This window comes from Sander vitreus, chromosome 18 (assembly GCF_031162955.1).
Source record: "Sander vitreus isolate 19-12246 chromosome 18, sanVit1, whole genome shotgun sequence".
Classification (NCBI taxonomy): Eukaryota; Metazoa; Chordata; class Actinopteri; order Perciformes; family Percidae; genus Sander; species Sander vitreus.
In genome coordinates this window covers 7079389-7105322 of record NC_135872.1, presented here as the reverse complement: position 1 = coordinate 7105322, position 25934 = coordinate 7079389, and the positions used below count along the sequence as shown (strand labels likewise).

At 40.9% G+C, this 25934-nt stretch overlaps 1 protein-coding gene across 1 annotated transcript; it reads left to right on the top strand.

The window, feature by feature from the left end:
* Positions 1-226: 226 nt before the first annotated feature.
* kif3ca (kinesin family member 3Ca) lies at positions 227-25235 on the top strand. The gene is made up of 8 exons (XM_078275188.1): positions 227-2272; positions 16457-16558; positions 17083-17205; positions 19185-19303; positions 19581-19697; positions 20018-20126; positions 21015-21160; positions 22145-25235. The coding sequence occupies exons 1-8, from the start codon at positions 869-871 to the stop codon at positions 22230-22232; spliced, it is 2208 nt and encodes a 735-aa protein (XP_078131314.1). The 5' UTR covers positions 227-868; the 3' UTR covers positions 22233-25235.
* Positions 25236-25934: the final 699 nt, after the last annotated feature.

The following is a 25934-nucleotide window of genomic DNA, read 5'->3' as shown; positions in this document are numbered from 1 at the left end:
CAAAACTACTGTTGGAAACTAACTTTAATTATAAATAAAATGACTCCAATTGTGTAAGAATCAACATTGTAAATTGTTTTTAGCCATAAAAAGACACACATGTTGCAATTACAGCTGTCAGCTGAACAAACAGTGGGTCCAGGTGAGGAGTTGGTGGCAGACTTGGACAAGGATCAACTCAACAGTGAGACGAAACTCCATTTCCCATGGTCCTTTGTTCTACTCCGCAGTGATGTGGGGTGTGGTGTTTGAATGACTGTGTGTGTGTATCTGTACTTGTGTGTCTATGTGTGTGTGTGTGTGTGTGTGTGTGTGTGTGTGTGTGTGTGTGTGTGTGTGTGTGTGTGTTGCGTACAGGAGGGGAGCTTCGTCTCTACGCACAGACCGAGAGCCGCAAATCTACCTCGGAGCATCAGTGAGCGGGGGACCGGAGGATGAGGCACGGCGGTGTGTAGCGGATCTACCGGGCGTGTAAAACTAGGACGAAATGAGAGTGATATTTGAACTGGCATTGTTGGATTTTTTTCTCGCCGTGTGAATCTGGACGTGGATCTGCAACGGAGCGTCGATCCAACGCCGTGAGAGCTGCTGACGGTCTGTGTGTTTGTGAGCTAATATTACCGACACTAAGGAAAGGAGATTAGCCATAGTGGCATTTCATCATTTGTGCTGGTAATTAAAGGAGTCTGTTTTATTAGGCACTGTAGCTATTTTTCTTAATGATATAATCAAGAAACCAGACTCAATTATTGATGTTTAAAAAAAAAAACCAATGGTTACACAATTCCCAGGCAGACAGGAGGCTGATTAAAGCCATCATTTAGATTTCCAGCAAATTTTGTTTTTGATGATATAAAAGAAGCCAGTCATGTCAAAAACTAAGAGCAGTGAGTCAGTGAAGGTGGTAGTTCGATGCCGTCCTTTGAACCGGAAAGAGGAGTCCAATGGGCCTGCGGGGGGCATCGTGCAGATGGACCTGCGACTCGGACAGGTGATCCTCCGAAACCCGCGAGCCTCAGCCAGCGAGCCCCAGAAAACATTCACATTCGATGCAGTCTATGATGCAAACTCCAAACAGCGAGACCTTTACGATGAGAGCGTGCGACCGCTGATAGATTCGGTGCTCGCAGGGTTCAATGGCACCATATTTGCGTACGGACAAACCGGAACTGGGAAGACGTACACCATGCAGGGGGCGTGGTTGGACCCAGAGAAACGGGGTGTGATCCCCAACGCTTTCGACCACATCTTCACACACATCTCCCGCTCGCAGTCTGATAAGCAGTACCTGGTGCGGGCGTCCTACCTCGAGATCTATCTGGAGGAGGTTCGGGATCTCCTCGATCCCAACCACGGCAACGCCAGAGCCCTGGAGCTCAGGGAGAATCCAGAGTCTGGGGTGTATGTGCGCGACCTCACATCATGCGTCTGCAAGAGCATCAAGGAGATCGAGGAGGTGATGAACGTGGGCAACCAGGCGAGGGCGGTTGGGGCGACAGACATGAACGAACACTCGTCTCGGTCCCACGCCCTGTTCTTGATCACAGTGGAGTGCAGCCAGCCTGGGCCAGATGGGAGGAAACACATCCGGGTCGGCCGCCTCAACCTGGTGGATCTGGCTGGCAGCGAGCGCCAAGCCAAGACAGGCGTCCAGGGCGAGCGCCTGAAAGAGGCCGCCAAGATCAACCTTTCCTTGTCAGCTCTGGGGAACGTGATCTCAGCGCTGGCCGACGGGCGCAGCAGCCATGTGCCGTACCGGGACTCCAAGCTGACGCGGCTGTTGCAGGACTCTTTGGGCGGGAATGCAAAGACTGTCATGGTCGCCACCTTAGGACCAGCCCCCCAGCACTACGACGAGACCCTCACCACCCTACGTTACGCCAACCGCGCCAAGAACATCCAGAACCAGCCCAGGGTCAACGAGGATCCCAAGGACGCTCTACTGCGCGAGTTCCAGTTGGAGATCGCTCGCCTCAGGGCCCAGCTCAACCACAGGAAGTGGAGGAGCAAACAGAAGAAGGAGCAGGTGGATGGCGAGGGCTGGGAGGGAAACGGCGATGAGGAGACAGAGGGTGAAGAGGAGGTGGAGAAGGAGGCAGAGGAGTATGTGAAGCTACAGGAGCAGCGGTTGGAGAGGGAGAAACAGGACATCAGAGAAGATCAATTCATGTTGGCCGAGGAGAAGCAGAGGCTCCTGGGAGAGAAGGAGAGGATGATGGGAGATCTGAGGAAGGAGCAAGAAGCCACCGAGCAACTGACCGCCAAGTACAAGGTGAGAGCTCGAAACTGTGAGTCCAGTCAGTAACTTCATCCATTAATTCATTCATTCATTCTTCACAAACAGACAGCAAATATAAACATGCACAGATTCAAATCTCATAAAAACCCAGTTTAGGACAAAACAAACAAGAAAATTACCCATAATGCTCTTCTCTGATTTAACATGGAGGCCAGTTAACATCCATCACCATATCAAATAATTATAATAATCTGAATGACACTAAAGGTTTTTACAGCGAAAAAGGCTAATTTTCAGCTCCATGTTCTTAATGAACCAAACCCTCATGATGTCATCTCTCTCTCTCTCTCTCTCTCTACACACACACACACACACACACACACACACACACACACACACACACACACACACACACACACACACACACAGTCCTGGAAGTCAGATGAGGGACATGTGGTCTGTGGGATTATCATGTGTTATAATCTAATGATCTGTTATTAAGGGACAGTATCAATGGGAGATTTATATCTAATTACATCTCAGTGTGTGTGCAACATATCAGGTATTAGTGGAAAAAGTAACTCTCTCTCTACATTAAAGGGGCCCTCCAGAAATTCGAGTAAAGTACTTCCAAAGTCTAGGAACTTGGAGACAAATAAAACAAACTATGTTCAAAATCGATGCAGCAGAGGCTGAGATACTCCGACTTTAAGTCCTCAGTATGGATCCACTTGATCAAAAAACTGGATCCTACAGTTCCCATAATGCCACTCGAAGGTGTCTTTTCATTTGTCCTTACCTGCCTGGTATACATCCATTGTTAGAATCCATACCCCGAATTTGTAGCGCAAGCCTCCCAAGACCTAGCCAAGATGACATCATTATGACCCTGATGACATCATTGTGACTCATTAGGGTTTTAAGAGGTAAAGTAGCCAGAGAAGACATTATACAACTGAGTTCACAGGCTGAGTTGTACTCCTCATGAAGAGTTAGCCTATCATCACACAGAAAATTGGTTAAATGCCCCTTTAAGTCCTTATTTTAAAATAGTAACGTCCTACATTTGTGTGTAAAGTCTTTTATATTTATAGGTCAGTACATTCATTTAGCTGTTCCAGGTTTTCAATTTTCACTCTTTTTCCAACAAACAATAGTTTACCACGCTGAATACGTAATGACGATTATCGTTGCATTCAAAGCGCAGTTTATTTAAAGGCCCTGAACACACACAGGTGTTTCTAGTTAATGTGGCTGATAGGACCTTTTCCAGGACTGTGTGGGTGTGGTTAGACTGAGTGATTGACATCTTCCTGAGTCCACTGTTACTGTTGTTGGACCTGTTAGGGCGGGACAAATAACACCTTTGTCATCCTCATTAGTAGAAAGAATTTGTGACCTAATAAGTTCCCATCAAAGCTCCGGCCCACCTTCAACCTGAAAAGAGTCTAATCAGCCAGAATAACTGAAAACACTTGTGGGTGTTCAGAGGCTTTAATTAAAAAAGGGATTCCTGACAGTGTCGATGCTCACGCTCTTACTCCATCACTGCAGCTCAGAATAACATAAGGCAACTTTGTGATGATAATTGGAAATAAAAATGATACCCACATTGTACCCACTGCTTGTCTTTTATTAGAAATCTAATCCACACAGTGTTAAATAGCTTGATTATAAATGAAACATTTCTGTCAGATAGAACTTATCGTCAGGCATTAAGTACTTTTCTTCTCACTGTTTTTTTTCTCTGCTTCGGCATCAGAAACGTTGCATTTGCAACAGGTGCATTTGACCTGGTTGAACATCACTTTTTGCTGTAAACGTATCTCCCGGCAGGTATCATCGTTTCATGTCATTTCATATTAAGTACTTCACTCGGGGTTCTGATTACAACCAGCTTCATGATACAGGCTCACCCTGTTAGGCTTAGTGAAGCCAGATAACCCAAAGAGAGCCAGACTAAGTTGACTAGGCTAGGCAGTTATTGGGTGCAAATATTCAACAACAACTAATCTCAATGTAAGAACTAGTGTGTGTGGCGAATTTAGTGATGCTAAATCTCAACCTGGTAAACATTTACGATTTACTAGGTTAAGTTTAACCTGACTCCAGCACCAGTGGTTCCAATGACTGGTTCTGTGTGTGTGTGTTTGTGTTTGTCCCTGCTGCCCTTTCTCCACAGTGTGCTCGGGTGGCTTATATGTCCAGACAGGAACTGGTGACCATTGTAGCTTAAAATGTCAGTTCTAAAATGTGCCATACTCTCTCACACACCACACACAGGCCGCAATCAAAGACCGAGTCAGAGCTGCATTAATTACTTGCTCTGGTTCATGGGCATAGCCAGTCAATAAGTCATGCATGCAGAATGACTCAGTGACTACAGTCTATAATACTGGAGCTGCAGTCTGAACCATCAAACATGGGACACTACTGGATCAGTTTACTGAGCTGCAGAGGCTATAATGAGGGGAAATGAGAGGAGGAAATAGATATTTTCAGCGTCACTTATATGGGAACAATAGAAGGGCAAGTGGAGGTTGTACTTGAAAGAAAAATGCCTGCTAGTATCCTCTTTTTCTGTAATCAATTTGGTGATGTTTTGTGTATTTTAGGAGCAATGAAGTGTTATGCTTTACATTTTTATTGTTTGTGCTTTTCCCGCAACCTACCAGAGTGCCTTTAACAACTCCCAGAGCCGAGGTGTGATGGGTAATATACAGTCTGTGTAGGTGGTAGTGTAATAGAGAGAGAGAGATTTTCCAGTTTAGAAAAGGTTACAGTCAAACCCATATCTCAAAACACAGCATGCATTGTGGTCTATTGAAGCCGCTGTCAGTGGACAACATTGATCTGTTTGCCTACTTTACAATGGATTTCTTGCATGTAGCACTGGGAGAAATGGTTGAGATTAATATAAAATAACAATAATATTTATAATATTGACGCACAGTATATCACAATGTGGCAAATGTATAGTAAATCACAAAAAAACTCAAACTAAGAAAAACAAATTATGTACATTTTTAGTCAGTTTGCTTAAAATAATAAATTTGGAATACCTTTTTTTTTTTTTAAACATCATATGATACATCCATCACAATGTGTCATGACCCTAGGTTTAGTTTAGTTTTCTGTTTTATTTTGTAGGTTCGCTTCTTTTGTGCATGCAAGAGAATTAAGGCCACATGTGAAAAATGTATTTGAATTCTGAGTTTATAGTCAGAATTCTGACTTAAGCCAACATGAGTGTCCATAGTGGTGCATTTGCAATTTAATTTATGTAATAAATGCACACTACAGCACACTGAAAAGAAAAGAAAAAAATGACAAAAGTGTTGGAGTGCATAAGCACATCCTTCTTCTGAGTGAAGGTACGAGGTCTGGGAAAGTCCCATGAGAAAGAGCTAATGTATATTCTGATGCTGTGCCCTTCACACTGAGTGCCTTCATGTACGTTTCTGTGTGAGGCTTCTCATATTTCTTCCCATCACGTTTTCCTCCGAAGCGCCGTGGGGCTAACGCTGTTTTGTGCTAAATCGTATAAAATCTTCTGTGATCACACAGAAGAGGGTCTTTGTGTGTGTGTGTGTGTGTGTGTGTGTGTGTGTGTGTGTGTGTGTGTGTGTGTGTGTGTGTGTGTGTGTGTGTGTGTGTGTGATGCTGACTGTGTGCTGCTGAGTGATGTCACTGATGTCAGCAAAAGTCCTTCTTGTTTCCCCCCCGAGGAGGAAGATGATTAAGGACAAGAACTATTTCCTGCCTTTGATACATCGGTCTGTTGCTGTTGGTTGCACTGGCTGACTGCTCCTTCATCATGATGAACATGGTCCTGTACTTTATTTTGACTCAATCCCACATACACCGTCCTGCAGCTTTGAATTCTCACTAAAACACCAAATGTGTATTAATCCACCACTGAAAATAGTCCCCAACAAACACAACATGCATTCCTGTTTGTGTAATGTTGGCTAAGAAATACAATTACAAGCTGTTTTAGGAAATTACCATGTCTTTTTTTTATATATATATATATATATGAAACAAAATATTTGCGTTTACACCTATTGAAAGAAATTGTAGAAAGAATGTTCTTGAGGATGAGAGCCACAGCTGGGAAAGTATTGAGAGACGGACTAACACATTGTATATAGAACAACACTAACCTTTAAAGTGAAAAAGCCTTTTTTAATGTGTACATTGGGGGGATAAAACAGAATCACCAGGCACATGACGCATGTTTTGGTCACAGGTCAATTTTAGATGATTAAGACGTGGACAAGGAACCCTTTATGTCTATTTGAAGACTTCTGCTCAGTGCTATTGTCACATTTCATGCTCTAAAATCAGCAGGTTATGCTTGTAGAGTTTTCTCTCTCTCTCTTTCTCTTCTCTTAAAAACTGTTTTTAAATATTGGATTTTGGGCCTTTTCTTGGTCTGGGAAGAATTCTGGGTAAGGTTATTGTTTTATTTCAATGAATAATTATTCAGATGTTCACATTACATCATACAGTATAATCATATAATATGTTACACAATATACATAATAATTCATCATTAGGACGTCACTGTGATCCTACAACATTTCCAGTCTGATCAATCAGCCATGGCCCAGCTTTTCTCTGATTGGCTGAGAGTGATATTAGCCCACCAATCACAGCTCGTGGCATGCAGGTTCCATTTCTCTCTCTGCTCTGATCACCTATGAGACCAAGGTTGCTAGGCAGAGCAGGGGAGAGAGTGTGTCTGGCTGGAAACATGAGCTCCATATAACCAAATACAGATAAAAATCAGATTGAAACTCTTCTCCCTTTTCCCTCCTTTCACTCTCTCTCACACACACACACACACACACACACACACACACACACACACACACACACACAACATATGTAAGTAGGTCAGGAAACAGCCTTGTGAAGCTGTGTTGGGTCAGCTGGTGTTTCTGCAGGGTGCTGTTAGCTAACTGGCCTCCAAGGTGTAGCGCTCCATCTGTGCATTGTGTGTTGTAATGTTGATGCAACTGTTGTTCAGCTGTTGTCTGCTCTGCTGGAAGTGCTACCGGTTTTAATTTACATGCGGTGGTGCGAGTATTCAAAGCCTTCAGTAAAAAGTATCAATATAGTGTGAAAATACTCTATCACAAGTACAAGTCCTGCATTTAAAATCTCACTTAAGTGTAAGTATGTAGGCTTAGTAAACTTAACGAAGTTGTTTTTGTGCCTAAACCTAACCAAACTGCAACTGTTACCAAACGTCAACGAGTTGAAAACACTCCTGTGGGTCGTATTAGTACGGTAGGAATAAACAAGCTATATTTTTGTATGGTTTGGAGAGGACTTGTTGTTTCTAGGGCACATAAGAGAACTCATAATTTTTTTAAATGTCCCAATAACCTCACCAGTTGTACTTGTACTACCCCGTAATGTTCCTCACAATATCTCTCTTGAGTCAGAATTTTTATCATCTTAACACTCCAGTTTTTAATCCGTTAGCTCTGGCATCGTCTGACCTAACACGTGAATAAGCTAAGTGTATCTTTTAATAGTGTTATGAAACAGGCAGGTATCAGTACAGTCACTGTTGAGAGCTTCATTCTGAGCAGCAGCTTCTCATAAAGAGGCTGCTGTGTCCGACCCTCCAACGGACTATTCTTAGATCCACTTTTCTGGGTCAAAACTGTAACATCTCATTTCTTCTTACTGTCTCTCATTACTCTGTCTCTTGTTTTAAAGTGCTCATATTGTGCTTTTTGGCTTTTCCCCTTTCCTTTATTGTGTTATATATCTTTTTATGCACATTATAGGTTTACAAAGTGAAAATGCCCAAAGTCCACCCCAAAGGGACTTACCATCTTCCAGAGAAAACACTGTTCACAAACTGCTCCAAACAGCTCTGTTGTAGTCCAGCCTTTACTTCCGTGACGAATGTGCGTCACTTTGTAACACGTTATAATGCTCGCCTAGCTGCTAGTGTGGCACGCCCTAATACTGTATCTGTAACTTACTAGCTAGCAGTACTTACTGCGCATGTGCGACTCCCAACAAATATGGAACAGAAGTGAGATGCCTCACTCTGTAGCTAAAACAGAGAGCTCAACACACAGGGTGAAAAGAGGAGCTGCAGCAATGTGCAGTACAACAAAAATATGGTGTTTTCTGAAAATTAAACCACATAAACCTATTCTGGTACAACCTCTAAATACAATTATGAACCTGAAAATGAGCATAATATGAGCACTTTAAGTGTCTGTATGTAGGTCCTAAGAAGACTTAAAGCTATCTTAACGTTAGACCATGCTTTTATTTTGTTAATACATCTAGGTTACATATATAATGATAGATCTGCATCTACCTGACATTAGGCACCTCATTTAATCAATGCTTTGTTTTTCCGTCACATTTTACTTAAGTTTTTCTGTTTCTCTACCTTCTTTTCTGTCTCTATTTAAAGTAATTTCTTATACGTGTCATTCACGTGGGGTTTATTAAGAACTTTTACTTCCCCTCAACCTGCCCTGTCTACTACTTAGTTTAAAAATGTTCTGCTTTTCCGAGAATACATTTTCCCCAGAGAAACGGCACGGTAAAAATCTATTTCATGCATCTTAAATTAAAAATCTGATGTTTAAAAATATCACAACAAATACTTGCAAATTTGGATAAAATTGTAGATTTAGTCTACAGGTCTAATGTATGGTAACAGCAAAATGATATTAGTAGATCTAAAGAGTGTGAATCTAATAAACTGAGAATGAAAATAAAAACCTTAAATGGCAAGCTGCCCAGACAAAGTCTGTGTGGGAAACACTGAGCTATTTATCTCTTATTTATTATATCATATTATTATATTTCTTTTGTAAGAGGCCGAACATAGATGACAGAAGGAGGTTAACTCGGCCTGGAGCAGACGATAATTAATTCTTTAAAATAAAAAACAATTATATATACTATTTTTACCATGAATGCGTCTTCCAGTCTTTGCTGTCTTTTGTTATTGGAGGAAATTGCATTAAGGTCTTTCCTACATCCTGCCAGCTTAAGTTCAGCCAATCAGAAAGCATCGTCAACAACAATGCCCAGTAACACACAAACACATAAATGCACATTAGGGTTAGGGTTAGGAAATTAACCTATCCAATGCAGTCATGGAGTCACAGGTTCCCATGACAGGATAGACATGTTTTTAATGTTCAGGTCAGCAGCTGTGCTGATGTAAAAGAGGCATGAGAGGAAGAAGAGGAGGAATGACTCAGTGAGTCCAAATGACATTCAATCACATGAGAGACGACAGACATTAGTCTGTTTCTAGCCATCCTTGCAGATTGATGTTTCAGTCACACACACACACACACACACACACACACACGCGCACACACGCGCACACACACACACACACACACACACACACACACACACACACAAAAATTACTGTTTATATAGCTGACTTCCTGTCCAATTAGAGAAGGAAAAAGAGAGAGAGAGAGGGGCAGGCATGTGTGTGTGTGTGTGTGTGTGTGTGTGCGTGTGTTGGCTAATGAACAGAAAGAGCTCATCGCTGCTCTCCATCTTTCAACATGGAAGGCTGCATCACTAAAATATTGATGAATCAACGCTGTGTGTGTCCGTGTGTCTCTCATACAAGGAGACAAACAAACACACCATAAAAATCAAGATATGAAATATGTGTTTATCTTATAAGGAAAGGATGGATGAGAGATGTAATATTTTGTTTATGTAACCACTGAAGCCTCATAAAATATACAAAACAATTATTAAACCCTTGAATAATTTATTTAGCCATTTTACAAGGTGTGTAAAGACTACAAAATTTGTTAAAAACTAAACTCCAATTTAGCATTGCCCTCCTAAAATACTGTCAGACTCACGATGGACTTCTTTTTTTTAATAATGATGCAGCAGAGCTATTGTCTTTTTTACACCACAAATTCTTCTTTCTGGTCAAAACCTGGTGCCTACATTACCCAGAATGCAACTCAAACCAGCAACAGTTTGGGGCAACGTCATCAGTTGGTGCTTTCCAAAACTGTTAAAAATCTGCATCGCTGTGGTTAAAGTTTGGTTAGGTTCAGGCACAAAAACAACTTAAAGGACAATTCCGGCACAAAACGAACCTAGGGGTTAATAACAGATTTGTACTCACTCAATCGTTCTTTGGGACATGTTTTCATGCTAATCGAATGAGTTTGTAGCTTGAAACAAGCTCGCGCGGACCGCTGATTAGCTTACAACGCTAGTATTCTGGGCACAGGGAAAGTAAAAACAAATCGCTATTTATACCATTAAAAAGGCTCAAATATCTCATATACAGGCATTGGGAGCTACTGTCTATCTAAACTATCTTTTTAATAAACTGTCTATGCACTTACAATGTTCTCAATGCTTCGGTTAACATTTAGGGACCCTCATTATGCTACCGTTGAAGTGTGGTGATATTTTGAGCCTTTTTAGTGGTATAAATAGCGATTTGTTTTTACTTTCCCTGTGCCCAGAATACTAGCGTTGTAAGCTAATCAGCGGTCCGCGCTAGCTTGTTTCAAGCTACAAACTCATTTGATTAGCATGAAAACATCTCCCAGAGAGCGACAGAGTGGGTACACATCTGTTATTAACCCCTAGGTTCGTTTTGCACCAGAATTGTCCTTTAAGAGCTTGCTTTGACTTGAAAAAAAGTAATTTGTTAATGTTAGGGGACCTTTGTCAACATGATTAAAACAACTACTGTACTTAGTAAGGCTAGAGAACAATGATGGTCATCATGGTTAAAATAAACCTATCATTGGCTGTTTGTAGGAAACCGAAACCAGACTCTCTCGTGTCAGACTCTCTCGTGTCAAATCCAGCGTTTTCTTGATCCATCCAAACCGCTCTGACCTCCTCCGTTTGTGGATTTGCAGCTCTTCAACAATGTCACACCATTTCCTCCTTTGCTTCTCACGGACAAAGGCTTTGTCACTTGGACGTAAACATGCTGTTTTGGAGGCATTTGCTGAAACGACTGATGCCGTCGTCTTTCTTTTTTTTTAAAGATTATTTTTTTGGCATTTTTAGGCCTTTATTCAACAGGACAGCTGAAGATATGAAAGGGGAGAGAGAGGGGGATGACATGCAGCAAAGGGCCACAGGTCGGAGTCAAACCCGGGACCGCTGCGTCGAGGAGTAAACCTCTATATATGGGCGCCCGCTCTACCAACTGAGCTATCTGGGCGCCCAATGCTGTCATCTTTCATGGGAGAAAAGTCTTGAATTTCAACTAATGTCACCTTTTAACTAAATCTGTATATTGTAAACAGTTTGTTAGAAGCTACAATATTTACCAATGCGGTAACTCTTTACTAAATGAAGTCAGTAGAATGAAACAGAAACATGCACTTTGAGTTTCTCTTTTAAATAAAATAGAATAAAAGGATGTTTTTCAGGTTAATCTGGGTTAATTCTGGTCTTATGTTGGGATCTGCTGATTGCATGTCACTTACTGGATCTCCCTCGTGTGTTTAGTGGATGCAGGAGATGACCGACAGTGAGTGAATGCTAATAAGGTTTTAGGTTTTACGTTGTGGCTGCTTAAGTGTTTTTTGCATCGACCAGGACTGATGTGAAACAGATTCTCAGAGACGACCTGACCTTTGTTCTCTTTTTTTCTACGTCTGTCTACTTTCCCCTTCTTCTTCTTCTTCTTCTTCTTCTTCTTCTTCTTCTTCTTCTTCTTCTTCTTCTTCTTCTTCTTCTGTGTCTCTGTCTCTTCCCAGCAAGCTTCCTGTCTCTCTGCTGCACACAGGAGAGCTGTTGCCGTCACATTGTATTTATAACCTGCTTGCTCCCAGCAGGCGTCTGGCCTCGCTGTGATTGGCTGGCTGATGCGGATGAGCCAGCTCAATATGCAACACTTCCCCATTCTCTTCACTTTTCCCATCAGGAAATGGATCAGTCACAGCCAAAAGAATTTGAGGAGATTATTTACATACACTCACAAATATGCAGGCTGGCACACACATGCACTCACAAGCTCCAGGAAAAGTGTGATGCATTTATTAAATGCTTCAGTGTGCAGTCTCTGCAGCTCAGAACCTTGCAGGCTTCCATCAACAATCATGGAGGAAACAAGAAACAATGAAGCCTAATGGCTACTTTCTGGTGGTGGTACTCCAACATACAGCACACCACATACAACAACACCAGTCAAACATTGGATAGGTTGATTTCCTTTGAGATAACTAAATTCAAAGGTGAAATGAAGTCAATGCAGAATTCCGTTGAGATTGAAAGTTAAAGGGATATTTCACCGTTGGAAAGATGAATATATCTTTAAATTGGGTCACTTATGTAGTAGAAATGTGATTTTTTTTTTTTTTTAGAAATTAGTGCCTTCTAGGCCGAGAAAAGCCAGAAAATGTGTTTTTGGCTCATGTGAATGAAAGACACCAAATCCCAGAATGCACTTGCTTCGCTGCTTTAGAATCCACTCCCAAGCCACGCCTACTGTTTACAGACGGACAGACAGTGAGACAGTCAACTCAACTGAAGTGTGTTTCAACCATATACACGAAATGTTTCACCGTAGTATAGCTAACACATAGCTACTAGCATTAGCGCTTGGTGGGCTGTAAACACTGAGTATAAACACAGCCGTAAATTTGCATGGAATGGTGGCATTTAACAGTCACAAACTCCACCAGCATTTAGCAGTTAGTTGGATACATTTCCGCACCAGTCCGTGTTAACACAGCCCACCTCCACTAGTCTTACCCGGCGACAGAGCAGCAGGCCTGGTAGCTGGATAGTCCGGTACACTGTTGTTCAGCCATGTTTCCACAAAAACAAAAACACAGCAGTCTCTGAAATCGCGTTGGGAGTTTTGTTGAAGTTGGATGTAGTCCAGTTTGTTGTCTAATGAGGGGACACTTGCAAGCAGGATTGATGGAACAGGTGGCCGGCTAGCGTTAGCTTTCCACCTAGCTAGCTCTAACTCCTGCACACCGCATGATGCAAAAATCGTCGTTTTCCGTCATCGGAAGATTTTTTCTAGACCCACAATACAGAGATCTCTCGTCTCAGGGGGACATGAGGGAGGGAAGCACGGTCATTTGAAAATACTACCGTGTTTCTACTGATACAAAGCTTAATGCTAAATCGGTGAAGTATCCCTTTAATAATGAAACAACAGTTGACAAAACCATCTCACCTGTTTAGAGCTTTCGATCTATGATCTTCCTCAGCAGATGGAGTTTTCTCAGTTGTCAGTTTTTCTGAGCACTTGAAGGGCTTCTCCTTCATGTTATCTTCAAACAACAAGGTTCATGTAGTGGTTGTTCTGTGGACTATCCTCCACATTTAAAGATTTGGAATTTGAACAATGCGTGTGTTGAATAGACTTAATATTAAACACAAGCTGTAGTTCTGTGTAAAAGGAACCAGTTGAAATTCTACGTCATAGTTTTATGTTTTTGTAAGGTTGAGGCTAGTTAAAGTACTTTTATTAACTTAATTACAACGGCATATATTATTCAGAGTAAACAAAGATTATTTTTTTAGCCATGTAGCATCATCCTCCTGCAGCTATAAGAGCATTTCATGATATCAACAAGGAATGATGGCTAACAATACTAGCAAAGTGTTTTTTCCACAAAGTTCAGAAAAAGAGAGAACACTCCTGTGGTTAAAAAATATTATTATTGTCATGAATTGTATTTACAAAACTGCTAACGTGAAGCCTTCGTCAGAGCATGATGTTCAGCTTTTCCCTTAACCTGTTAAAGGAAAAAAAAAACGTTGCCGTTTTTAAGCACTCAAGCGCAGAACAAGAGTACAGAAGCTGTTTTTAGGATAACCAGGGGACGTGTGTTCAATGCAACCAAACATTGTTTGATTTTAATTGGATGTTGCTGCATTTGTGAATTAATGTAATTGGTGTTGCGACACAGTTTCATGAACCCAGTGAGACTCACAGTGGATGTTGTTATCTTTTACTCAAGTTACAACATGAATATGCATTTTCTTCTATCTATCTATCTATCTATCTATCTATCTATCGATCTATCTATCTATCACTAGATAATAGCATGATGCGTGTGCTTGGTGAGTCACTGAGTTGAATGTAAAGTGTCAAGTTGTCCATTTAAGTCGTAAAAGCCTGTATGTAAAGGATTCATATTCATCCAACCAGCCTATCAGGGGGGAGGCGGCGGGGTGGGGGGGGCATGGGACGCATGAGAGAGAAAACCTGTGACATGAATAAGCCCTTTAATGAAGCTGAAAGAATATGACAAAACACAAAGAGCAGCAAACCAGGCAGTCTCACACACACACACACACACACACACACACACACACACACACACACACACACACACACACACACACACACACACACACACACACACACACACACACATATGACACAAAGACAGCTCGAAACAAAGAGTCTTTCTGCTGGAGACGCATGCTCTCTGAAGGACTCCACTGTACTCTCTGCATGAGTCTGAGTGTGTGTTTTGGTGTGTGTGTGTGTGTGTGTATGTGCCAGTATAAAGAACGTATAGGCTGCACAGTTGACACACACACACACACACACACACACACACACACACACACACACACACACACACACACACACATACTGTATTTTTGTATAAAGTCCTGACACTGGAATGTGGCGAATACAAAATGGCCGTGGCCCCTGTTTGCCCTTATTGGGCCCCTTTTTTCTCTCTTTTTTTTGTACATTTTCTTCATCCCATTTTCTCTCCCTATCCCCAATATCTCAGTCTTTCTAATTATCTATATGAACTTTAAATTTCTGCCATCAGGACATACAGTATATCATGTGTGTGTTTTTGTGTGATTCACCTTTAAGACAGATTGCATCACTGTGGCCTGAGGTCCTTAATTTCCATGGTAGCCAAAGGTGTTGTAACCAGAGGCATGACATTAAAATGATTCTTCATCAGACACACGTGTTATTAAATCTGCAGCTTAGATTTTAAAACGTAGATAGAACTAGAGGCAGAGAGAGCGAACCTCACAAAGGCTACACAATGCTTCAAACTTAATGATAGAAAATGTGTAAACATTATTAATCTGACAGAAACAATAAGTGTGTAAACGTGACAAGTACTTTTTTTTAATTTTAGAAGTGCTTTAGGTCTTGAGAAGTTAATGTTAAATGCTAACATCAGCATGCTAACATGTTCACACAATGCCAACATACTGGTGCCAAGCAGCTGTAATGTTTACCGTGTTTTCATCGTCTTAGGTTAGCGTGTTAGCATGCTAACTTTTTGTAATTAGCAAAGTACAGCTGAGGCTGATGTTATGTTGAATGTATGTTATAACGTTTGCAGGTATTTGGTCATAAAGCAAAGAATTAGACAAATTAAAATTGTGACCTGATGATGGCGTTAGATGAAAGGTTAAGAGATAGTCAAAGTTATTATAAATCATTGTGAGGGGGACTTGAACATCTGCACTTTATTTCATGGAACTCCATCCCACAGTTGTTGAGATATTTCACAAAATAAGAAGTCTTTGACCTGCTAGTGGTGCTAGATGAAAAGTCAGGAGATCACCAAAGTCAGTAGGATTTATTCTCTGAGAAACATGAGTGTCTGTACAAAATTGCATGGCAATCCATCCATCAGTTGTTGAGATATTTCAGTCTGGACCAAACTGGTTATGAGACACTTCTGAATGGGATTTGTGTTCTGAGTCTGAAATGTGAAGCGCTGCAAAGTTTTAGCCGAGCTCAGCTTGTTGTGCAATGATGTCATCATGGATGTTAAGCTTCCCACGTCCAGCTCGGTCTGCCTCATCAGCACAGTGTTCGCACACACACACACACACACACACACACACACACACACACACACACACACACACACACACACACACACACACACACTGCAGTTGTTTTGAAAGGATGATCCGAGGCTCATGCAAAAGAAGAAGGGTTTCTGGTTGGTCTTTACATCCGTAGAACAGAAGGAAGTGATGTTTTACAGAGTTTCTGAGATTCATCGGGTACTTTAGTTAAACATTCACCGAGACATAACTGTTAGATGTCCACATGAACTTAGTTTGACCTCAAGAAAGACAATCAATCCTTGTCCTTGGAGCTACGGACAACGTAGCTGCTAAAAGGACACAATACGGGTTCGTCTTCATAAATATGAATCCATATATTCTTTTTGTTTTTCTCAGGCGATGGAGAGCAAGCTGCTGGTTGGTGGAAAGAACATCATTGATCACACCAACGAGCAGCAGAAGATGCTGGAGATGAAAAGGCACGAGATTGCTGAGCAGGTAAACCTGTGTGCGCGCTTATAGAAATAAAGAACAGAATTCAAATGTCTTACATGACAGTAAACTGCATCTTTCTGTTGGATACTCCTGAAAAATAAGGTTTTGTTGAACTATAAAGGATGTATGTTTGTTCATTTTAGTTGTTTGCTCCTGGTCTCATATATCTGCCCATATCAAGTGGTATTTATTTTGTATTATATTTTAGCAGATGTTTTCCTACATAATACAGCTGCACAATGCATACCTAAGCTTTTTTAAATGAGTAAATATTTGATAACTGACTAAGTCTACTTAAAGGAAATATGATTTCCTATGTATTGTTTTATATTTGTGGAGAGGAGTGTTTGTGTGGAAAGGAGTAGGTCAGCCTCCCTTCAATTGCAGCATGAAATACTGAAAACACTGACGTTCACTTGCAGTTTTCAACAACAGAACTTTAGAGTTAAGTTTAACCTGTTACTGTGAATGCAATGGAGAGAACAAATGCAAACGACAGAAAGGTGACTTTTAATTCATGCTTTCAGACGCGTAGGGAGAGGGAGATACAGCAGCAGATGTTGGTCCAGGACGACGAGACGGTGGAGCTGAAAGAGACTTTCACTTCTCTGCAGCAGGAGGTGGAGGCCAAAACCAAGAAACTCAAGAAGGTGCTCAGATACTTCATGTACATCTACATATTTAATTCTGAAAAGAATCGTGTTTACACAAATTCACATACATGCTCATTGATACATGCAGCAAATGCACACATTTTTATAACCAGAAGACATACAGATATATATATATATTTTTACATGCACACACATTTCTTTTTTGTTCCTAATGTCAGTATATCCCTCTTCACCCCTCTTTGACCCCTGACCCCTGACCTGGATCCTAATGACCCCCTGCCTCGGACACATGCTCTGTTCGGACACACACTTAAATCTCAGTACCTCAAGGTTTGTCTTGCCGTCCCCTCCTCTTTGCTGGACCTTTTCCCCCCTCCCTTCGCAACTCACTAATATCGTCACTTCCTATCTTGGGCCTCTTCACTCTTCCCATGCTAACCTTCTCAATTTGTTTTCCCGTCCTTGTCAAATTGCTCCGGATCTTCCACTAAATCCCTCCGTCCAAACCCTAAAACAACACTCCGAACCTTTTATACACTTCTCACTTCACTCATCTCGCTTCCCAATCCGTTGCACGACCAACAGGACTAACCCCAAGTGTGTGTGTGTGTGTGTGTGTGTGTGTGAATGACAATGTGATTAATGATCCTGCGTTGATCTTTGCTCTCATGATGCCCTAACGTGTGCCATGTACCCTTCTCTCACTGCATGGTGCCGTCTCTCTGAGGAAAATAAGGATAAAGATTACATTTTAAAACTGTGATTTCAGAACTCAGAGGGCTCTTGTTACTGCTGAACTTTTTGCAGTTGGAAAGGAGTGGTTGATAATAGTCATGGAGCCCTGCTTAAACCTACATTGTGTAATTTTTTGAGTTCATTCTTAGCAAAAACCCCTTTGTTCTTTCACAAATATGTGCCCATTCATGTGTGAATTACTTCCACCAACTAATCAAAGTATTCTCATAAGCGTAGAATCTGCCATTTAGAATCATTCAGAATACATATATAAACATGGATGTAAAAAAACAAAAATCAGCTTTGTAAAGGCGTTGTCACATTGCTAGACCTCAGGGATACACAAATGCGTTCTGGTGAGAAACACTGTATGCAAACAGAAATATTTATTTGTCTACAAGAAAGCGTGTAGCATCTAGCAAATCTAGCAAACCTGCTGCACGCCACGACAAAGTGAATAAAAGAATGTAGACGCCGTAACTGCCTCTTCATGCATATACATCCGTAACTAAACTATACATGCAAACCTACGCTGTAAGTATCTATAGCGGGACTGCGAATTAACCCTTTTGTGTCAAGTATAAATCCAGCTTTAGTTCCAAAAAACTTCATTTTAAAAACTACAATAATCACTTTCTCACAGGCAGTGCTCGGAGAACATTTGCACTCATGTTTTGAGTTGATAGTAAACTCTGAATAAAGACGAAAAATGGCTCACAGTCTGAACGCAAGGAAAGAGTCAACCACGACATCAGAGAAATACCCTTGACTAATGTAGCATCGTGCCCTTGTGCATTGGTATTTTTTACATGGGCCATATTTCTGTATTATTTTGAGCATTTTTTTGCATGCTAAGAAAGAAGCAGCCACATGATAGAGTTTGCTTCTCACTAATCAGATTCCTCCCCAAAAGCTTTACACTCGCAGTCAAGTTCAAGCTGCAAGCAAAAGAACTTGAACTGCAGTGTCATCTTTCAGGTTAGCTATACCAGGGCTACAGTCAGGATTAGCCTACTTGTTTAAAGCCCGTGCAAGTCAAAGCATGAACCGTGTGAAAGCGCAGGAGGAAAGAGGAGGAATGAGCCGGAGAGAGGGAGGGAGGGCTGCCATGTTGCTGTGCTCCTATTGGATGTCTTTCTCTCCAGACACAAGTGCCTCCAGTGCTGTTGCTACGGGCAACCAAGCTACAGTCCATCAACGACTACACTGCATCTCTCCTCCTCACCCTCTCCGTTTGTCTCTCTCTCTCTCTCTCTCTCTCTCTCTCTCTCTCCGTCTAGTTGTATGCCAAGCTTCAGTGCATCAAAGCGGAGATCCAGGACGTGAACGACGAGCACGTGAGGAGCCGACAGGAGCTGGAACAAACTCAGAACGAGCTCACCAGAGAGCTCAAGTTCAAGTGAGTCCAACAAACGTGCAGAAGAGTTCGCAGAATCAGCAAATATGCCTGGATGGTTCAGCTAACGCATCAGATACGTACATGCTTCATAGGAATGTCATTTTTGCAAACACTGAGAGATGCTGAGAGAAAGGCTCTTAAGGTGTGAAACAGGATCAATTTATTTTATGTTCGAACAGAAACAAAAGTGTGAGTAAAAAAAGAAACAAGCGCACAATTCAGACACATTGCAACTCCGCAGACTTGAATACAAACCCTGTGTGCTCTGTGCATGCAGGTATCTGATCATAGAGAACTTCATCCCTCCAGAGGAGAAGAATAAGATCATGAACAGACTGACCTTTGACCCCGAGGAGGATCAGTGGAAGTTTCAGCCTCTTGTTCCTGCTGAAAGGTCAGTGCGGTCTTTGATGTTGGGATTTTATTCCCATTTGGGCCATCAGGTGGAAATAATTGACTCAAAAATGTGTTTCATTTCAGTCAGGATTCAGGATCTTTTGACCATCCTGCTCTATGGTTCTCTCGCTCTTCCTCTCTTGTTTCTTTCCTGTCATCCTCCACAAACTGACTTTTAAAGTGTCCATGTGGTGCCGTACACAACTGGAGAGAAAGCTCCAGTTCTTATATATTTTGTAGAAGAGCTTCACGAATAAGCATTTGGCCTTTTCAGCGTTGATTTGTCATTGATCGCCCGCCCTCTCTTCCTCTATTCAGTAAATCGTCCCAGATGAAGAAAAGGCCATCATCTGCAGTTGGATACAAACGACCAATCAGCCAGTACGCCAGGGTTGCCATAGCGATGGGAGGTCACTCCAGATACAGGGTAGGTATGAGTGTGGGTGTGGGTGTGGGTGTGTGTGTGTGTGTGTGTGTGTGTGTGTGTGTGTGTGTGTGTGTGTGTGTGTATGTGTGTGGGTGTGTGTGTGAGTGGTTCTGTCGTTTCTCATTAGGAACTGAATGGATGTGGTTATCAGCTGTGCTTAATAAAACATTTCTGATATTGAAAAAAAAGGCAGGACAATACATATTATATAACGGGGGGTCAACCCTTGTCGTATACAATATATCCCCCCACCCCCACTCCGTTAACACTCTTGGTTGCCGGTGCAAGAGGCATATGTTACATTAACAAAAACGGGGATTATTCCTTTGTTTCACATTGTTAAAAAATAAATAATGATAATCTGTAAAGCGTTTTTTAAACAAGAAGCACAAAGTGATTTTCAGAGTTAGGAAAAATAAGGAGACTGATAGGAGATAAGCAAGATGTAGAAGGCAGTAATCAATCATACAACATATTAATCTGTAGAAAATGGGGTTTAAAATGAGATCATAAAAACGGAGACAGTGGGGGCGGCCTCTAGCTCACCCAGTAAGAGCGTCGGCGCAGGGTTCAAGGGCCGAGGAGCCAGTACAGCAAAAGCCGGACCACCCTTACTGTAATGTTTAACCAGAACAGAAGATATTAGAAGTTCACTTTTATATTCTGGCGACTCATGCAAAGCCTTGTATGTGACACTTCTTTAAAATGAATCCTAAAATAGATGTGATGTGTGAGATACACCTCCTTTACTGGAGAGCAAGGTGGAATTAAATCAGTGTGACCCAGATGGTACACAGTTATTTGCCACAGCTCACTGTGTGTGTGTGTGTGTGTGTGTGTGTGTGTGTGTGTGTGTGTGTGTGTGTGTGTGTGTGTGTGTGTGTGCAGGCTGAGAACATCATGTTTCTGGAGCTCGACATGACTCCTCCAAACACCGCCACACTGGATCGTTCGACAAAGTCGGAGTGGAACCAGATTCACTCTCTGGACAACTCGCCCACCAAGGACAGAGGCGTCTGCAAGTCTCGCTCCTGGTGAGCCTGAACCCTCTGAACCAAATATTATCCCAATATTATCTCCTAGTATTAGCTGTAGTATAGCCTCATCACACACACAGCACTGCTGCATATGTTGGCAGATCTGCGAGTAAAAATGTATTGTTTTATAGGCTACTTAAGCTTTTTTGCTTTTCAGACCATTATTTTCTTAATTCATTTTATTGCATTTTCGTCTTTTAATCTAATTTTTTTAACTGTTAAATATCCTGCTCCAGTTTGTATCTTCAACACGCCTCTTTATTGATCACATTTGAGAGATCTTTGCCAAAAAAAGTCTTTTCGTAAGAAGTAGTAGAGGCGATGTTTGCCAATATATCCTGTTGGAGAATATGTCAGCCGATAAGAAACTGCAGAAAAGATGAAGCCAAATATATATTTTAAATGTATTTTTTAACTATAAAATGTCTCGCTCAGTACATATGTTGATCACAATCATTTAAAAACTAATTTAGCGGTTTTTAGCAATGTGTTTATGTGAATATATGAATATCGGCTGTTATTTTGTTATGTGTTTTCGTTTCCTTTGATTTATTGATATTATATTATTGGTAGTAGCATGAAACATCCAGTATCAGTCAGGCTGTAGTATCAAGCAAATATTATCAGATGTTTTTTACTCTAAATATCAATATTTATTTTGGTAGTAGCCAGTTTCATTAATAAAATTCATCCATTATGATTTATAGTATCCATTTCTACAAATACGTCTTTATTTGTTATTTGGAAAAGCTGCTTTTACTGACCTGTGTCGGACTAGTGTAAATGGTTAAGAGTCGATGCATCTGTAAATGGGATTATTGAGGATTAGCCACACCCTCTCTAAACAGTCCTAATTTCATGGTTCATCTCTCATTTGCTCAGCAGTCTGTAATTGATCAATATTGCTGGATAATCTTATTAACCTGTGTCTAATTTAAAGATTATACATTATCCATATTTTGATTTTCTTACTTTTTGCAGGTGCCAGACCCCAAAATCCATCACTTCCTCTTCTTCTAATGTTTCATTGGCAGCATGTCACACTGCCACACCCATGACGGCACAGTAAAGCTTTAGTGAAGAGGATTTTTTTTTATTATTATTATTGTTATTTATTTTTATTCTTTGGCTTTCTCTTGCTTATTTTTCCTCTTCCTCTTTTGGCCAGTGATCTTCTAATAGCCTTCTACAGCTGGGATACAAACACACCTGTGCTGAATCCTCTGGAGAGGTGAAAGACTACATTACAGTAACAGTCGTTACAGTAACAAGGACGTGATCTACAGGACAGTACACTAAATGAGCTGATGAACCTCAGAAACTCTATAAAACATCACTTCCTCCTGTTCTTCCTTTGCATGAGCCTTTTAAAACAACTGGCTGCTGTGTGTGTGTGTGTGTGTGTGTGTGTGTGTGTGTGTGTGTGTGTGTGTGTGTGTGTGTGTGTGTGTGTGTGTGTGTGTGTGTGTGTGTGTGTGTGTGTGTATATAATAGGGCTGTATGATTGCCTGTTTGTGTGTCTAATTGTGACCGATACGGATCTGAAAGCTCACACACCGCTTGAACCCCTGTAAGATATCAGTGTACATATTCATGTTTTTGGAGAGTGTTTCGGGGCAGGGTTGGTAAGTTTACTGTGTTAAAGTAGGAACAGTTAGATAAGAAATGAAGATAGAAGAAGAAGAAGAAGAAGAAGAAGAAGAAGAAGAAGAAGAAGAAGAAGGCAGTAGAAAATATTGATGTATGATGTGTGCTGTTGTTGGTCAGATGAGGTGCTGTGAAACCTGAATGATGACCTTTATCACACCTGTTGTCTCTCATTATTCCTCTGTGTGTTGCCCAAAGTGTCATGATTTAAAAAAAAAACAAAGCCTAAAATATAATAATCTCATTCAAGTGAAGATAGTGAGATCTAAAAAATCATTTTACTGGGATTTTGACTGAGAAACACACATGGCCCCACACACATTACACTTAAATCAGGAATCAGGACAAAATAACTCTTTTAGATCATTGTCCAATTAGTAAACAATGGTAACTGTAGTAAGAACACTAATTGAGTGTGAATGTTCCCCCTTGGAAACAGAAAAAGTGTTAACTCAAGGTCCACTTACTGTCTTTTTTCTGGAGCTGGATGGAGATTAGATCCATAAAAGACCATAACATGTGGTTAAAAGCTCAGAAAAAAAGCTAATAATTGGAACACGACTAAAGCTGTCCCCCTACATTACCATAAAAACACTTTAAAGACATGATTATGATTTAAACACAACCAGCTTTTTCCTTTTTGTACTCAAAATGTAAGAAATAATGGACTCAGTGGAAAAAATGACTGCTTTGCCTCCACCTCAAACTTATTTTCACTTATCAGGAGTCTCTCCTCTGATTGGTAACCAGCTAAACATTTGTTAAACAATAAACGCACAAAAACACTTTTTTTTTGAATGACGATGATACTTTCGGTAAAAACTTGCTTCCCTGCAGTTTAATTAGACAATGTTTTTCAGTCATCTGATATCGATCAACTACGCTTGTATGTTGATGATGAAGATGAAGAGCTTCATTCCCACAGCAGCTGCTTTAAACATTCAGGTTGGGTACACAATACAGCAGGTATTGAATATACTGCCTACATACAGTATAACAGGTTGACTGTTGAAGTTGAAGTGCACCTCAGTATCCCGTTGTTTAGACAGCAGTCTGCAGTCAGGTGTGCACAGTTTAGTGTCACTGCAGTTCTTTACTTCCTAGAGGTGAAGAGCAGCAGACAGTGGGGGTCAGACAGACTAATTATCACTGTATTATTGATGCAACAGATCCAGTTGCAGCTGAACCCCCCTGATAGATGTAAGAGAGTACAGAGCAGCCCTTCATAGTGTTTAGAAACAACATTTATTACCAACGTGCTGCAGATCTTTTTTTTTTTTTTTTTTTACAGTACTATATATACAATACATGAAATTATTCCCTTTGTGTGCAAAATGTTTCATGACCAAAACATGAAATTATATCATTGATAATATCTGATAATATGTCAGAAATGTACTTGTGGAAATTCACAAAAGTTAATTGGGATTTCATTCCTGGAACATTTTAAAGGTATACAACATTTACTGCGACTTGCTCATTCTAGGGCCACAAATACGGACAAAACTATTAACAATTATAATTTGTTACATTTATTTCTAAATGTAAAAAAAAATTTTTATCACAAGTTCCCAGAGCACAACGTGACGTTTTAAAATTGTTTTTTTTGTCCGTCCAAGAGTCCAAAACACAAAGATTTTTGATATTTTGACTTAAAAGATTGCCTCAGAAAGGGCTTTATTCACACGTACTCTCAGCAAATACAGTAGCCTACTAAAATGATCTATCAGTAATATAAACAAAATGTGAGGGGGATTGGTTAAAATACTTTCTGTGATACAAATTGGAGTCAGAAGCTGTTTTTCAGTGAATTTTAGCCGTGTTCAGTGTCTCAGCCGTTTACAGCTCCATACTGAGAATTTCATGTGTTTAGTCATCGGTTTCTGGGTACATAATTGACCCAGTTTGTTATTTGGAAAAAAAAGTGGCTTTAAATGCTCTGAGGCTTAATTAAAATGTGTCGAATGGAGATTAAAATACATGCAACTGTAGTTATAATGAAGTGAAAGATTCACCACTGATGTATGGAAGAAGATATTGTACATTTCAGGGTGCTGTTCACAGATAAAGACACTAAAATATTGATGTTCAAGCAAAAATTCGAAACATTGTTGTCTATAATCCTGAAAACAGCTCCTTTAAATGTTTAACTGCTGAATGCTGTTTAGTCGCCGTGTGTAATGCAGCATCTGCATCAAGACAGTGATACAACGATGAACGTGATTTGCTTAAATAATTTAGAAAGTGGTTATTGCTGTCTGTTTTTCAGTCTGTGTTGCCTCTTATATTTGCTCATTTAGAAACATGTTGTCATATTAGTCAGTTAAAACATTCATGTACGTTTCCTGTCTGTGTCAGGGATGTTAAATATTGTATAAATGTGTGTGTGTGTGTGTGTGTGTGTGTGTGTGTGTGTGTGTGTGTGTGTGTGAGGGGTGTGGGGGCTGTGGGGAAGGAGGGAGGATGTCGATGGAAGAGGGGGGGGGGATGGACGGATGGATGCAGGGATCCAAAGACAACCAGGAAGTGACTGTGGAGGAGGTGGGTACTGAGCCTGTTTCCATGGTAACCTGCCAGTTATGGGTGTAGGGATGGGGGATGGGGGGGGGGATGTGTATCTATATGTATGTAACATGGTGGGCCAGTCGAGCTGAGCTCATGTCTGACTGACAAAAAAAAAAATCAAATAAAGATGCTGTCACAGGCGCCTGCTTGTCGATCAATTATGTTTAAATACCTTTTAATCAATATTTGTATATTTGTTTCAGGTTATTATGTGTGTGAGAGATCACACTCAGGAGCAATACTATTTCATTTAATTCTGTTTTATTAGGATCCCAGAAGCTGTTCTTTCTGGTCTACATTACTGCAACGATCACAATACAAACCACAAATCAGACACACACACACACACACACACACACACACACACACACACACACACACACACACACACACACACACACAGCACTCTCAGTCTTATGAGCAGTTGAAGTACAGCAGGTCTCTTCTTCTTCAACCTTCCGCCTGTCGACATTGAATATTTAATGAGCAGAGAGCATTTTTTATTTCAGCTGCACTCCAAGTTAACATCAGATGATAAACAACACTGAACATAGAATGA

What these genes read in the sequence shown, in the direction of transcription:
- kif3ca (XM_078275188.1), top strand. Translation starts at nt 869, where the DNA reads ATGTCAAAAACTAAGAGCAGTGAGTCAGTGAAGGTGGTAGTTCGATGC. An exon ending in AACTGACCGCCAAGTACAAG is followed by an intron (nt 2,273 to 16,456) that starts GTGAGAGCTCGA and finishes TGTTTTTCTCAG; the next exon opens with GCGATGGAGAGCAAGCTGCT. An exon ending in GAGGTCACTCCAGATACAGG is followed by an intron (nt 20,127 to 21,014) that starts GTAGGTATGAGT and finishes GTGTGTGTGCAG; the next exon opens with GCTGAGAACATCATGTTTCT.